The following is a 12908-nucleotide window of genomic DNA, read 5'->3' as shown; positions in this document are numbered from 1 at the left end:
ATTTCAAAGCCATTTTCCGCTAAGTGTTCACTGCAAATGTGCAGAATGTTTGGCTCTCGAGCTACTTCTATAATCTCTCATTATTATTTACTAACACAAGCCCCCAGGAATGGTCGGAGCCATGTTTTCCCCGGTGGTAATGGTTTTGTTTTTTTTAATCTAAAAAGATATTCTTTTATGGAACAAATTAGAATGAATGCCCTAGTGGGCTGCGTTTTGGCCCGATGTAGTGGATTTGCAGAGGGATGCTTTTTAGTCAATACTTGCCTTCTGTGCCAGCTCTGAAGCTCTTTGTTCATATTCATCTGCTCGAGCTTTATCTATACACACCTCTGAAAGCAAAAAAAGCAGAATAAAAATCATTTTTGTTTCATGGAAATCCCGGTGATGTGCATGTACTGCCAGGGGTGTGAGACTTGCCCAAGAGGTGGCTGAAGTCCACATCGAGGCGCTTGCGGTAACCGAAGTCCGGGTCAGTGCCGCTACGGTGAAGCACAATTTGAGACACACACTCCTCAATGATCTTAAAGTACTGGGGCCTGAGAGTCGGGACGGGTGAGACAAGAGGACAGCAGGAAAAGACGGAGTCATTCTATTAATCTGACGTGTGAAGAGCTTTAATCTGGACAGATTGAGGCCTGAGGAGAACGAGGGCTGCAGAGGAAATGTGGCACATTCCAAGAACTTCTACAGCCAGTGCATATTAGATATCAGAGTTGGTAAAGATAACTGAGGCACGATTTTGCACACCTTTTCAGGAGTAAACAATAACCTCCCTTCAGTGCAGTCGAGAAAGCGCCATCTGCCCCTAAACAGGCCGATGGTGCGCTGCATTACAGCGCGAATACTTCCATTTGCCAAATCTTCTAAGAGCGCAAGAACAGCCTTTTCGCGTCATTACGCATTGTGATGGCATCATGGCATTTTATTCCATTTGATTGCATCTGACAAGCAACGGCTGTGTTTTGAGGACGAATTGCATAACATGTAAATATTTTTTACATGTTGTAAGACATATTTCACTTTTCTTTTTGAAAATGTGTTCATTTGTATTTCTGTTTGTTTTACGCTGCAGATCGATCAAACGGGTGTTCGTGTTATTTATGAGAGGCGGTATTGGCATTTACAACAGTCTAGTTTTACACACTTTCACAGACGTTTGCGCGTTTCTTGCATTTGCCGACGGTTCTCATTTCACCCGTTTTTGTGGGTCCGGGCTTGCGTGAAGGACCCCACATTTCTCCGTCAAGTTTGCGTTTTATAAATACCAATTATTGCGTAGAGAGCGGCGTACGCCTTCTTTTGTGCGTACGCAACGTTTATAAATGAGGCCCCAGGTCCTTCCAGAGTTATGAAAAACTCTAACAACAAAGGCCCCCACACAACAACGACGACGACAAGGGAAGGATCATAGATTGCAAAGGAAGAAAACATGAGGGAGGCTCAACACAGGACGGGAGAACAGAGAACGTGTTTCCTGGAATCAGAGATACAGGATTTATTCCATTAATAAATAAGAGGTTTCAAACATTTATGGTTGATGTTTCTTCTCTGTGGTTTTCCTGAATACAAACTTCCATTGGTAAATGCAAAAGGCGAACTGTATTGATTCTCAGCACTGTAACACAAAAGTTAAGGGTCTTTTAAAATGACTAAAACTTCTATTCGTACTTCCACCCACAGTAGAGTACAAAGACGTGTTTTCATGGTATTGAACAATGGGGAATACACACACACACACCAATTACCAGGCGCTGAGCATTTGCGGGTCAATTGTTTCAAATGACTGTCGAAGGCAATGATAACAGAATAACGAAGGGCAGGGCACAATAGGTGAGAGGAGACCTAAGAATGTGGCATCCAAAGTGCTTCATTGCAAGTTAAAAGGGGAAATATCTTTTTGATCGGCTCATTATCTTCCAAAAAATGTCGCAGTGTGTTCAAATCTATTCAACGCCAGATCATTAACTCATGCTTTGAGACTCACAAACATCGACAATCAGGGAGGCTTCCTTCCCTCGCCTCCTAAAGCATTAGACTGGATCTGACAGTATGAATACCACGTCTATAATTCAGCAGGTGAACTGAAGGAATTATTTTCTGAACGAAGATGAAACTACTAGAAATCAAATGGAATAAGGCATGTTGTTAGTGAAACTGCCAGTGTTCCTTTCATTAATAAGAGACTTTGAGAGCCGTTGCTACAAAGAGGACTTTATATATGCTTAACATCAAAGATGAAAATAATGAAATCGCTAAAGATCACTACGCCAAGTCAGTCAGGAAAGCGGCAGTGCATTAAAAGGATCACGCGAGGTACAGAGTCTTATATGTCCATGTTGAAAATCAATTATATCAAGGGTGCAGCGCTGCTGGAGGAAAGCTTTTTAAATGTAGTGTCAAAAAAAAAAAAAAAAAAAAAAAAACTTGCCTGCAACATTGTATGAGGACGAGGGTGAAGATATTCCATAATCCATGGCATTAAAAGTAACCACGTGCTTGTGAAGAAAATCTAATAACTAAAGTTTTTCAAACCATAGTCCCAATTATTCCAATATGTAAAAGGATGTTGTTGTAAATGCATGTATGTTGTATCTACATAACTAAGGCTATTGGTAACCTCGTGCAAAAGAAAAAAATCTGGCATTTGTGAAAAAATACTTTTTACTTTTATTATTTTCCTATAGAAATAGAACCGTACGAAAATGCCAAGATTAAATACTTGGACAAGCGAGTTCAGATTCATGTTGGGGGGGAAAAAGTGAGATGTTTTTGACGTCCTAAATCGCTGTAACGATTTTGAATATAGATGAACATAAACGGCCACAAACCCATTATAGAACAGCAAGGGAAGCTAACGTTACCTAAACCGACGACATCCTGAACCTGCAAATACTGGGTGTGTAGTCTAGATTTGCCATCTTGTTATTAACTAACTAAAATTGTATGTGTATGGAAATATTCTGATGCTGTTATTAATGCTCACTAAATAGACGGCGGCCATGGTGGCAGTCGTAACACCAATATTAACATTTCGTAATAATGTCCGATGGAAAAAAAAGGCTGGAGCGGCGCGCTGGACAGCTCAGGTGGTGATTTTGCCTCGGTGAAATGCTGCAGGGGATGCATTACATATTCTTCAGATTAGAGCTCCATCTTTTGATCAAGCCGAGGTTCAACTTGCACCATGCTGTGAGAGAACCGCCATAAAATAACCCTTTGAATGGTACCATTAATACTCGGGAGCCATAGCTGTTGCAGAGTGACTGGAGATGAAAGAGACTCTTTGTTAGCCCACGTCATTGAGTGTGCTTTAAGGCGTGAAAACCAAACATAAGCTCTTCACCAGTGTACATCATAGTTACCGGTGTTCAAAAGCTGCTCACTCTCTCACACACACACACGCGCACACACACACACACACACCTTTGCCCGTGTGTGCACTGGGATAAGATGAGATAAAACTAAACTAAAACACGTCAGTCATGAATATTAACACACTGTTACATTACTGTATAATTCAGAGCGGAGCGTGAAGAAAATAACAGAGCTAATAAATAGCAGGGGATTAAAAAAAAAAGAAAGCCAGCCCAAATCTGGAGAGACTGAGGGGTGATTTACGGTCTGACGATGAAAAGTCAGCGAAAGACAACGCATGATTTAACACGCTGTAGATGAGAAATGTCTGGTGAGTAATGTGTGTGCTGCGGACTTTTACCTGACCAAGTAGTCATTGCGTATAAGCATCAGGTGCTGCAGTATGGAGAGGAAATAGGGCTCCGCGCTGCTGTCCTTCACCATGCTCTGCACAATACTGAACACATCCCCCACATCAGTGCAGAGAGTCAAGGACTTTTAAGAAAATATAAACAGCCTCACTTTCGCATAGAAAAAAAAGAAGAAATTACTGATATTAGTTTTTTTTTTTAAAGGAAAAATTGACCTTAGCTGAATGCTTGAAGGTTTCATGTATTAGCCACATTGACATGACACAGATACTGAATTAGAAGTTAGCGTTATTCATTTCTGTTTGTAATATTGGCAAGGATATTCAAACTCGCTCTTGATGTCCTCCAGCCTGTGAGAGAACTCCAGCATGTCCTCCTCTTTGTGCTCCTCGAACACCTTTAACTGAATGTCAAGGGCCTCATTCCTGATGGTCATCAATTGCTGTGGATGGATTACGGTAGAAACCCCCCCCCCCCAAAGAAGGGAAACCAGATTAATAAAGATTATAAATACAGCAAGGAGAAAAGTTTGAGACTCTGACATTGCCACCAAAAGGGAGGCATCAAGCTTAAGTGAGGACAAGGAGTTCATAACACTATTACTGATTATGATCTACATGTGTGGGGACCAGCTCCTCGCTTTAATTTATTTGTCTTCTTGGCAGCTCCTGCAACAATGTTTACAACAGATAAATATGTTAGGTAGCTGGGATAAAAGCCAGTAGGAAGATGATTAGCCACGGCACTAGAAACTTTATTGGATTGTGGGCACTGGCACAGGCAGAGGACGTGCAAACCCTCCGCTGTGTTTCATCAATTATTTGCTGGAACAAATCTACAATATTCCACTGAGGTGGACAACTCATTTAAATATTAATACAAGGTGAGGGCAGGTTTATTTTGAGTGTGTGTGTGGTTACCGGCAATATTTCTTTCAGGCCACAGCGCATAAATTCATTTCTGATGTGCAGCCTGAAGTCCAGCTCATCAGGGGATGTTACCAGTGCATTGATGAGCTGCATGCATGCCACCTGCAGCATGAAGGACACAGAACAAAGACAGTGAGAGGAGGAAGGGGGGGGGGGGGGCAGAGAAAGAGATGACGGACTTCTTCTTGCAGAAGTTGATGAAAAACATGCCAGCATGCATTCTAAATGAGTTATGTCCCTTGGAAGCAGAGGACCATAACTAATGCATGTCTATTTTCTCCAGTCACCAACCAGTGGAGGGGGGGGGGGGTATTTTAATATTAATGCAACAACTGCAGACCCATACACACAAAACTAACCAACAGTCAATTTAAGGGCAAACTGCCGCTTTTGGAAGCGTTTCTTCACTTCTCTATGAATTTGGTTTACTGCTCAAGGGCCGCCGCATCCTGTGACTCTTCCGGGCGAACGCAGACAGAAAAATCAATTATTGATCAGTCAAGCAATCCACTGAAGTGTGAAAAGAGGGTATGGCTATGCTGGCGCCGAGCAGGGCTATTCAGATGTTTTCAGGTTCTTTGAATATTTGATGGCAAGCTGTTTTTTTTGTCATGGAACTCAAGCTAAGTTATTAGCAGCCCTTTAAAATACAATAGAGATTATTATAGCGATAGGCAGCTTGACAAAGATTCCCAAAAGCCTTTTTTTGACATGTCGCTGGGGGTGCAGTTGCCATTATTATATCTAGAGATAGTAAGAATGATTTAAATGTCCTTTTGGTTTCAGCCTACACATACTCATTCAAAGTCAAATCAATACGCAGAGAGATGTCACTTGCTGGAAACACTTAAATCAATAACACGAGACAAAGTGGAGACAAGAAGGACTGCGGGGCTTTCCATCACTTTCCGAGGGTAAAACCATATGAATGAGACGGCACAAGAGCATTTGAAGTCTGTAATTTGATCCTAGCTCGTGTTACATTTCCATCATTCAAACCGGCGTTTTCAGTCATGACAACGGTTTTAACGGTCCGTTTCCACTTATTGTGTAAAGGAATGCTTTCGCTGAGCCAGTGGAGACTGTGTGGATGTGGTCCAGTAGGACCGGGGGCCTTTGGCCACACAGTATCACGGTCAGGATGACAGTATCTATGCTTTGATAATGCATGTGACGTGAAAAGGAGACTGCACCGCATATTTGGAAGTGGAAAGTAATAACAAATAGTCAATTCCTTGCTGGCTATTTTCCTCCACCCTCTTGGCGTGTCCCTGCAGTTTTGAACCTGTCAACAGTAGTTACAGCAAAGTGAAAGCAAGCGTTGTAGAGATTTGCCACAGGGTGCAAAGAAAGTATCTGCAGTTATTCAAGTTCAACCCTGGTCATTGCAGAAGTACACGAAACATCCAAAAGGAGCAAATGGTTGTGTTGGTCTTTTAGTTCATCTGGTGTGTGTGTGTGTGTGTGGTATTGGATGAATAGTAAGTCACTTCACATCCCTCAGCTACCAATTAAAAAAGCAGACAACAAACTTTTATTATGAATTACAGTATTATGACATGAACGGATGCCGCCCTCCTTTATAAGCGGCTCATGTACAATATCTTTGTGTATTCATCAGCTGGGAGACGATGCGTCTGAACAATTATGTCCATTGAGAAACAGCTGGCATGTAAAGGGAGTGCATGGGAGGATTTATTGAACTACGGTAAAGAAATTTCAAACCATAAAGTTGATTAAGAGGGGAATAGTTACAATATAGTAGCAGATGAACAAAGTTGAAGCTTCTTTATGCATTGATTAGAGCAGTGTTTCTCAAACTGTGAGGAGGGACCCTTTAGTGGGTCGCGGTGGTATTACAGGTGGGGCGCATGGGGAATGAATGGAGTCTGCAACACTGCCCAGAAAGGATTTGCTGTGGAAAGCAGCCTCATTGCAGCCATCTCACACTGATAAGACATGTTTTATCAGTATGAGATGGCTCTACATATCTGCACCACTGTTGTTTTGTTAAGCACAAGTTACACGGTATTGTTGTTATATGCATTGTAATTTATTTCCAAATATTTTAACTATTTAAACTGTATTACTATCCAGAAAAGATGTTCAGTGCCAAACAGGTTAATTACAGCCACAATAAACTTTTATATCTTTTTAGATTATATATCTGCCAAATATAATTGCACAGAGAGAACTTCATTTGATTGTTCCAACAAGATGGGAACATTTTATTGTTTTTTTCTAATGGAGCAATCTGGTTTAGTTTTTTTTTTCCATTATTCAAAAAAGCATAGATGGAGTCACCACAATTATTTTTCAATCTAAATTTAACATGTGGCATTCTTTAGGGGCGGCGGGGTATGAACATTTTTTTTCTTCCAAAGTGGGTCATGACAGATTTTAGACAATATATAAATAAACGTTTTGGACGGAGGAGACTTTTATCAGAGAGACCCTTGAGCACATGTATTAAAATAACAAAATTCATTTTAGCCATTCCGCATTTCATATTGAAGAAGTCTGAGCGAAACGACTATGTGTCAAAACCTGTGCAGCGCATGTATCTGTGCACTTACTTGTAATTGAACTGAGCGATCTCGTAGTCCCTGGACAATGGGACTGAACCTCTCCGAGGCTCGCCACTCCCCTGCTGCGGTGATTGCTTCAAGGACCTTTTCCAGACTAAATGAAAACATGAATTGCACGAGCGCACAATTGAGGGGGAGGAAGACGTACATTCATTTAAAAGGGGGACTTTGACCCTGAGCTCTGTGCCTACAGTAGGGTCGTGATAAACATTGTGATCAATAATGAATCCATTTTAATGATTAAATTTACTCCTATTCAAATACTTGCAGCAGACTGTGGTAATATCTCGTGAATACACAATAGTATATACGGAAAGCAGTTTTGTGAGTGACAGTGGCAATGATTCCCTTATTCCATATATGTAAGTCAAACACAATGTCAGCTTAGTTTCTGCATATTGTTGGCCGCTTTGTGCTTCACCCCCCACATCGTCGGCCCTGCAAAGCCTTTTGGGGTTTCAATTGACAATGACAAATAAATGAAGCGCAGTTATCGACCCCTAGCCCAGCCATCGGCAAATCGAAAGATATCGGCTTTCAAGACAACAAAAGACATGGACATGTGGACAGAATGAGTGAAGGCGCAGCATACGTGTTCTCTTCGCCCACAATGCAGATGGCTGAGAGCAGCTTCACCACGTCGGTCATCATGGCAGACTGTGAGGGATCGATGGCTCTCGCCAGTAACGCAAGACTTTTCTCCTCTCCCAGGATTCGATCCAGGCCATACTGCAGGAAACACAAACACAGAACGTCATTACCCAGATACGCTGCGCTTCTCCCCATTTGCAACAACAAGAACCCAATGTTCTGTGAAACAGAAAAGGCAAAATGACCAGATTAATTCATTTCTATTTATTAATCTTCACTCGGATTTTAGTTTGAATGATCAAACGTTTGGCAAAAGTATAGTTCCATCTTGAATGAATGCCATTCAGAAGGAAATGTGATTAAATGGCAGGGTAATCATTTACCTTATTGATTGTAGTAGTGCTTTTGTGAATTTTACCATATGAGAATAAGAAAAAAGGAAGGTCAAAACACCAGTAGGATGTCAGAGCAGTAATTCCTGCTGAACAACGAGCACATAGAGCCATTGCTTGTGCTTAATAAACATGAGATGTTTCCATTTCATTAAAATGTCCAGGACAAATAATGTGTTACCCTTAACTTCCTCTTTACTTTGCAAATAATTGGGCCGTTCTTTTAGTAATCCATCAAAAAGGTGTTTTATTTCCTTCTCTCCTTTAAAAAACAATTACAAAGGGCTTCTGTTGACCTGGAACTGACACCGGGCATTACCGGCCACTCGAATCCAACGGTCTGTTTGCTTTTTCAAACGTGTGAAGCCCACAACAAACAGGCAATGAGCTCAACAAGTCAGCACTATTCAAGGAGTTAAAATGTTTGCTTACTTTGTTAGATACATTACTATTTTCTCATCACTTTTTAGTTCTGTCCGTCACGACGTATTCACTTATCTTTATCTTTGCGTCATACATTAAATTGCTCAAAATCCAGATGGCTCGAGAGCAGAGTAATTAAACAGTGTTTAGCGGGGTTTTTTACAGAAAAAAGCCAGTGATGGCTGAATTTCCAGAAACAAAAACCAAAGATAAAGTGCGACAGCCCTCTTTCGGCGCTAAAATAAAGTCGACACAGCCGGAGAGGGATCGTCTATACACACACTCTCAATACACGCCTGACGCACCCGCTTTATCTCTTTAGAATGGTTTTGTTATACTTTGTAAAACCTGGTAGATCTTCTCCATACCACGGTTTACTTGCAGCTCAAAGCGTAAATAGAAGAGAAACTGTGTAAATGCAAAAAAACTATTCTGACTTGTATACTAATCCATATGAAATAATTGGTTTTCTTGTGGCTGTTTGGTGGTTCAAAGGGCACTTTCACCACAGGGTGGCCACTTTTAGCGAGACATTACAGCACTGATGACAGACCACAGAAAATATGCAACTGTACGACTTGATGCAGGAAGGAAAAAAAAAAGCGTTTTCACTGACAGCTGGCAGAGAACACCTGTCTTCTTGGCATTGTGGGTACATCCCATCCCAAGATGCCTCTCTAGCCAGGGAAAGGTCTGGGCTGACAGAGGCCTACGGGTAAATGCTGGCGTCTGGCGCCTGTTGAGACGCAGGATTACACGAGACCTTACAGCACACTTTGTGCCAAGGCGCCTGTACATCCGTCTCCTTTGGGTTTTAGCGCCATGTGGCAAGAATCTTTTTTTCTTTTTCTTCTCAGAGTAACTGTGGACTAACGGAATACGAGGAGGATACAGCGGAAGCTTTGTGAAATAAAGATACTACAGTGGAACATATTTTAAGCACATGTCCACTGACCTTTGGTGGAAGCACTCCATTATATGATGATACCGCTTTATTGCTTTATTTATTCTGTTGCTTAACTTAAGCAAAGTGCATGAAGAAATGGTAACTAAATAATAATAAACTTAGCTTTGAAAGGTTTTCCTGCCGTATTCGCTGTAATACAATGTAGATCAGGGGCAGGACAGCAGTGGCAGATTGTCCAATGAAAGGTTCCTACCACACAGAACCACATGACTTCTACGGGTCGGTGAGGGACCTAGTGTTGCACGGTGTATCGTACTAGAAAGGTATCGCGGTACCCATACGTTGAAAACTATACGGTTTTGAATATTTTTAGTACCGGTACTTTAAAAAAAAGCATGCAATCGGAGCGCACTCACTGTTCCGCTCAGTGTCAGGCTGCCTGCACACATTGACTACGCAGCTCTCTCACATGCAAGTTATCAGTCGCTCACAGCGAGTTATCAGGGGAGACGCGCCCTCGTGTAGCAGACTGCTCACCCATATACAGCCTAACACGATTAGCCTTAGCCTAGCTTAGCTTGGGTGACCAGACGTCCTCTTTTACCCAGACACATTTTTTAGGTCTGGAAAAGAGGAAATGTCCGGGTACAAGAGGACGTCTGCTTTGTCTTGTGTTGCACTTGTTTCATGTTTGACTGTGTTTGGAAAATTGTTGACTTGCTAGTTTGTCATAAACAAAGTAAGTTTAGCCGCTAGCAGACATCTCGTTAGCAATGTTAGCAAGCTTGTTATAAAAAGCTTGCATATTGATGCTAGTATTAAGTGCTCTCGAGTCAGCTTCTTTGTAATGTTATAGGGATACTTTTCACTAAACCTTGGAGTGAGACGTTGGGGCTGAAGCTACGGCTGACGGGGGGGTGTAAGTTACGCTACGTGCAGCGAATCGGGTTATAGATGCGCAGTTTAGATGAAGCAGCGCAGATTTTTTTTTTTTTGCGTAATAAATTGGATGTGTGGCGTGAGTGCGTGTGAAAACATGGAAACACGCGTGTTACATGGGGAAACCGTGAGAGTTGGCAGCCCTGTAGCTTTGTTGGCTAGCTTGACAACAACTTTCCTTTATATATATAATATTCCATTATCCTATTTGTGGTATCTTAAGTATCGGGTACCGTAATATTTTGGCAGGTATAGTATCGAAGTCATAATTTTGGTATCGTGACAACCCTAGAGGGACCAGAATGTCAGTTCCAGTACTTTTAGGGTACATTTGAGTTTATTGCCATGCCCTCCTTTATAAGTCTGTTCAAAAGGTCATTATGCTGATTTTCCATCTTACGGTAATTATCTCTTTCAACACAACAGCCGTCCGTGTCCATCTATGTCCACTGACCAAACTCTGCTGTGGCCAAGAAATAATATAATGAGTACTGGGAATCAAACTAGATCCTCCCCCAAAAGTCTATTCAGCACGATCTAATGCATATAAGCATTTGTAGGGATTAGAAAAGTAGATAGTTGTATGTTTGTGTGTGTTGCAATATTCACACAACAAGCAAAACACCGAGATATGGAGACACACTGTTGTGTGATTTATGGTTTTAAATTAGCAGTGTAGTACATCGCCAAATCGAAGAACATGCAGATAACTGTGTCTCTCTCAATAGCCTCTCTTTCTCTTAAACTTTTCGTTAAGCACCGGATCCAGAGAGGGGACTTTGTGCACACCAGCAAGTTTAGATCTGTGCAAATATGTCACACAGCATCTTCCAGATTGCATCAGGACATCAGTAAAACTCCCCCCGATTGGCTCCATATTGTTTTAATGCTACTCTTCTTCTCCACTGGTCATAAACCCTTTGTAATTGAAATTCCAGGTGCCTAATTTGGTAATTGCATGAAAACACCAGATGTCGAAGAGGATGGGAATAAAATTACCCTTGGAAATCAGACTCGACGGAAAACACATACAAGTGATTTCAGAGAGATTTTTCTCCAAAGGGTAAAAGGACAAAACTAAAAAGTAGTAAAAGTGTGACGTCGGCAGAGGAACATCGGCCCCCACAGCGGCCTCTTTAAGGTGTCGAGTTCATCAAATGAAAAAGACACCCACACACACACACACACACACATATATAAAATAAACTAACATTTCTCCTTATACTTGATTTCTTTCAATGAAACCAATGGGGAAGTGTGACGCCCCCGGTGTTGGGCAAATAAAACAGACTGGGCAACTTAATGTAGTGCCAAAATAAATAAAATTACCAAATAGGTCTGCTGAAAAAAAAAAAAAATGAGGGTGTCATTACCTTATTGTTCATGATGGCTTTGATACACTGGACAACTTTATGTTGATTCTTCTTGTCGAGCTTCTCTTGCCTACGGACACAAGAGAGTAATGAGGAGCGGTTGCTCTCTAAACTGCACCCTGGGGAATTAAAAGGAGCTTCAAATTGTCAAAAACAGATACAGGACTATGAATGAAGAGTTGGCAAGAGAGGCGAGAGACTATGTAGAGGCGAGTAGGGGACGTAGACTTACGGTTTCTTGGAAAGCAACCTCTCCAAAACGTCCAGCAGCAGCCCGAGACCCTCATGCCCGAAGCTCTGCACCCAACTGGAATAACAAACATCCGATCAATATCACAACAGTGCAAAACTGACAACTGACAGCAACAGCAACACTTCCACACTCATGTGCCACTGTGGAAAGCTTTAAGGCAGGAAAATACAGGAAGAATGCAGTACTTTGTGCTGAGATAAGAAGATGTACACTGACATGTTATCGCAAAGAGAAAAAGGGAAAGCACAGACTGTTACATTCATAATCATCTGTACTGTTCTGTGTAGTCCGACCTAATACTGCATTTTCGATCACCTCATCTCATCCATATCTGAGATTTACAGATCTAATGATGGCCATTTGACACACAATTAAAGCAGACACATCTGAGGAGTGGTCAGTCAATTTGACAGAAAAATACACATAGCAAGCAGGACATTTAACCGTAAAAAAAAATATGATTTTAGTGTAATTTGCCCAAAGACCGAAAAAAACATAAAAACGAAATATTGTTAAAGGCCTTGACACAGTGCCATTGATCGAGGTGAAAACTGAAAATGGCGAAAAGACTAAAAATCCCAATGCAGAGTGAGGCGTTCACGGCCAGAGGGAGATGGGGGTTATACTAATGCAACACAAGTGACATTTGTGAGACGTATCATTCTCAAGGAGGTTAAGAGAGTTCACGCTGCTCCATCAAATATGCAATCGAGGATTGAATTCTCCAGCCGCCCTCTGTGTGTGTGTGTGTGTGTGTGTGTAAGCTGATTTAAGGCACATTTTAT

At 41.6% G+C, this 12908-nt stretch overlaps 1 protein-coding gene across 3 annotated transcripts in view; it reads right to left on the bottom strand.

Moving 5' to 3' along the window:
• The window catches only part of LOC120835445 (protein diaphanous homolog 3), a 123826-nt gene that overhangs the window by 90802 nt on the left and 20116 nt on the right, over positions 1-12908 (bottom strand). For all 3 annotated transcript variants that reach the window (XM_078085244.1, XM_040204411.2, XM_078085245.1), the window contains 9 exons: positions 12103-12177; positions 11871-11940; positions 7838-7974; positions 7234-7339; positions 4649-4759; positions 4052-4170; positions 3719-3835; positions 421-539; positions 268-332 (listed from right to left, as the gene is read on the bottom strand). In XM_078085244.1, the coding sequence (XP_077941370.1) occupies positions 268-332; positions 421-539; positions 3719-3835; positions 4052-4170; positions 4649-4759; positions 7234-7339; positions 7838-7974; positions 11871-11940; positions 12103-12177 (919 nt within the window). The remainder of the gene's footprint in view (positions 1-267; positions 333-420; positions 540-3718; positions 3836-4051; positions 4171-4648; positions 4760-7233; positions 7340-7837; positions 7975-11870; positions 11941-12102; positions 12178-12908) is intronic.

The sequence above is a fragment of the Gasterosteus aculeatus genome, chromosome 12 (assembly GCF_964276395.1).
Source record: "Gasterosteus aculeatus chromosome 12, fGasAcu3.hap1.1, whole genome shotgun sequence".
Taxonomy (NCBI): Eukaryota; Metazoa; Chordata; class Actinopteri; order Perciformes; family Gasterosteidae; genus Gasterosteus; species Gasterosteus aculeatus.
Note: the sequence above shows the minus strand (reverse complement) of the source record. Positions and strands in the feature narration are given on the sequence as shown.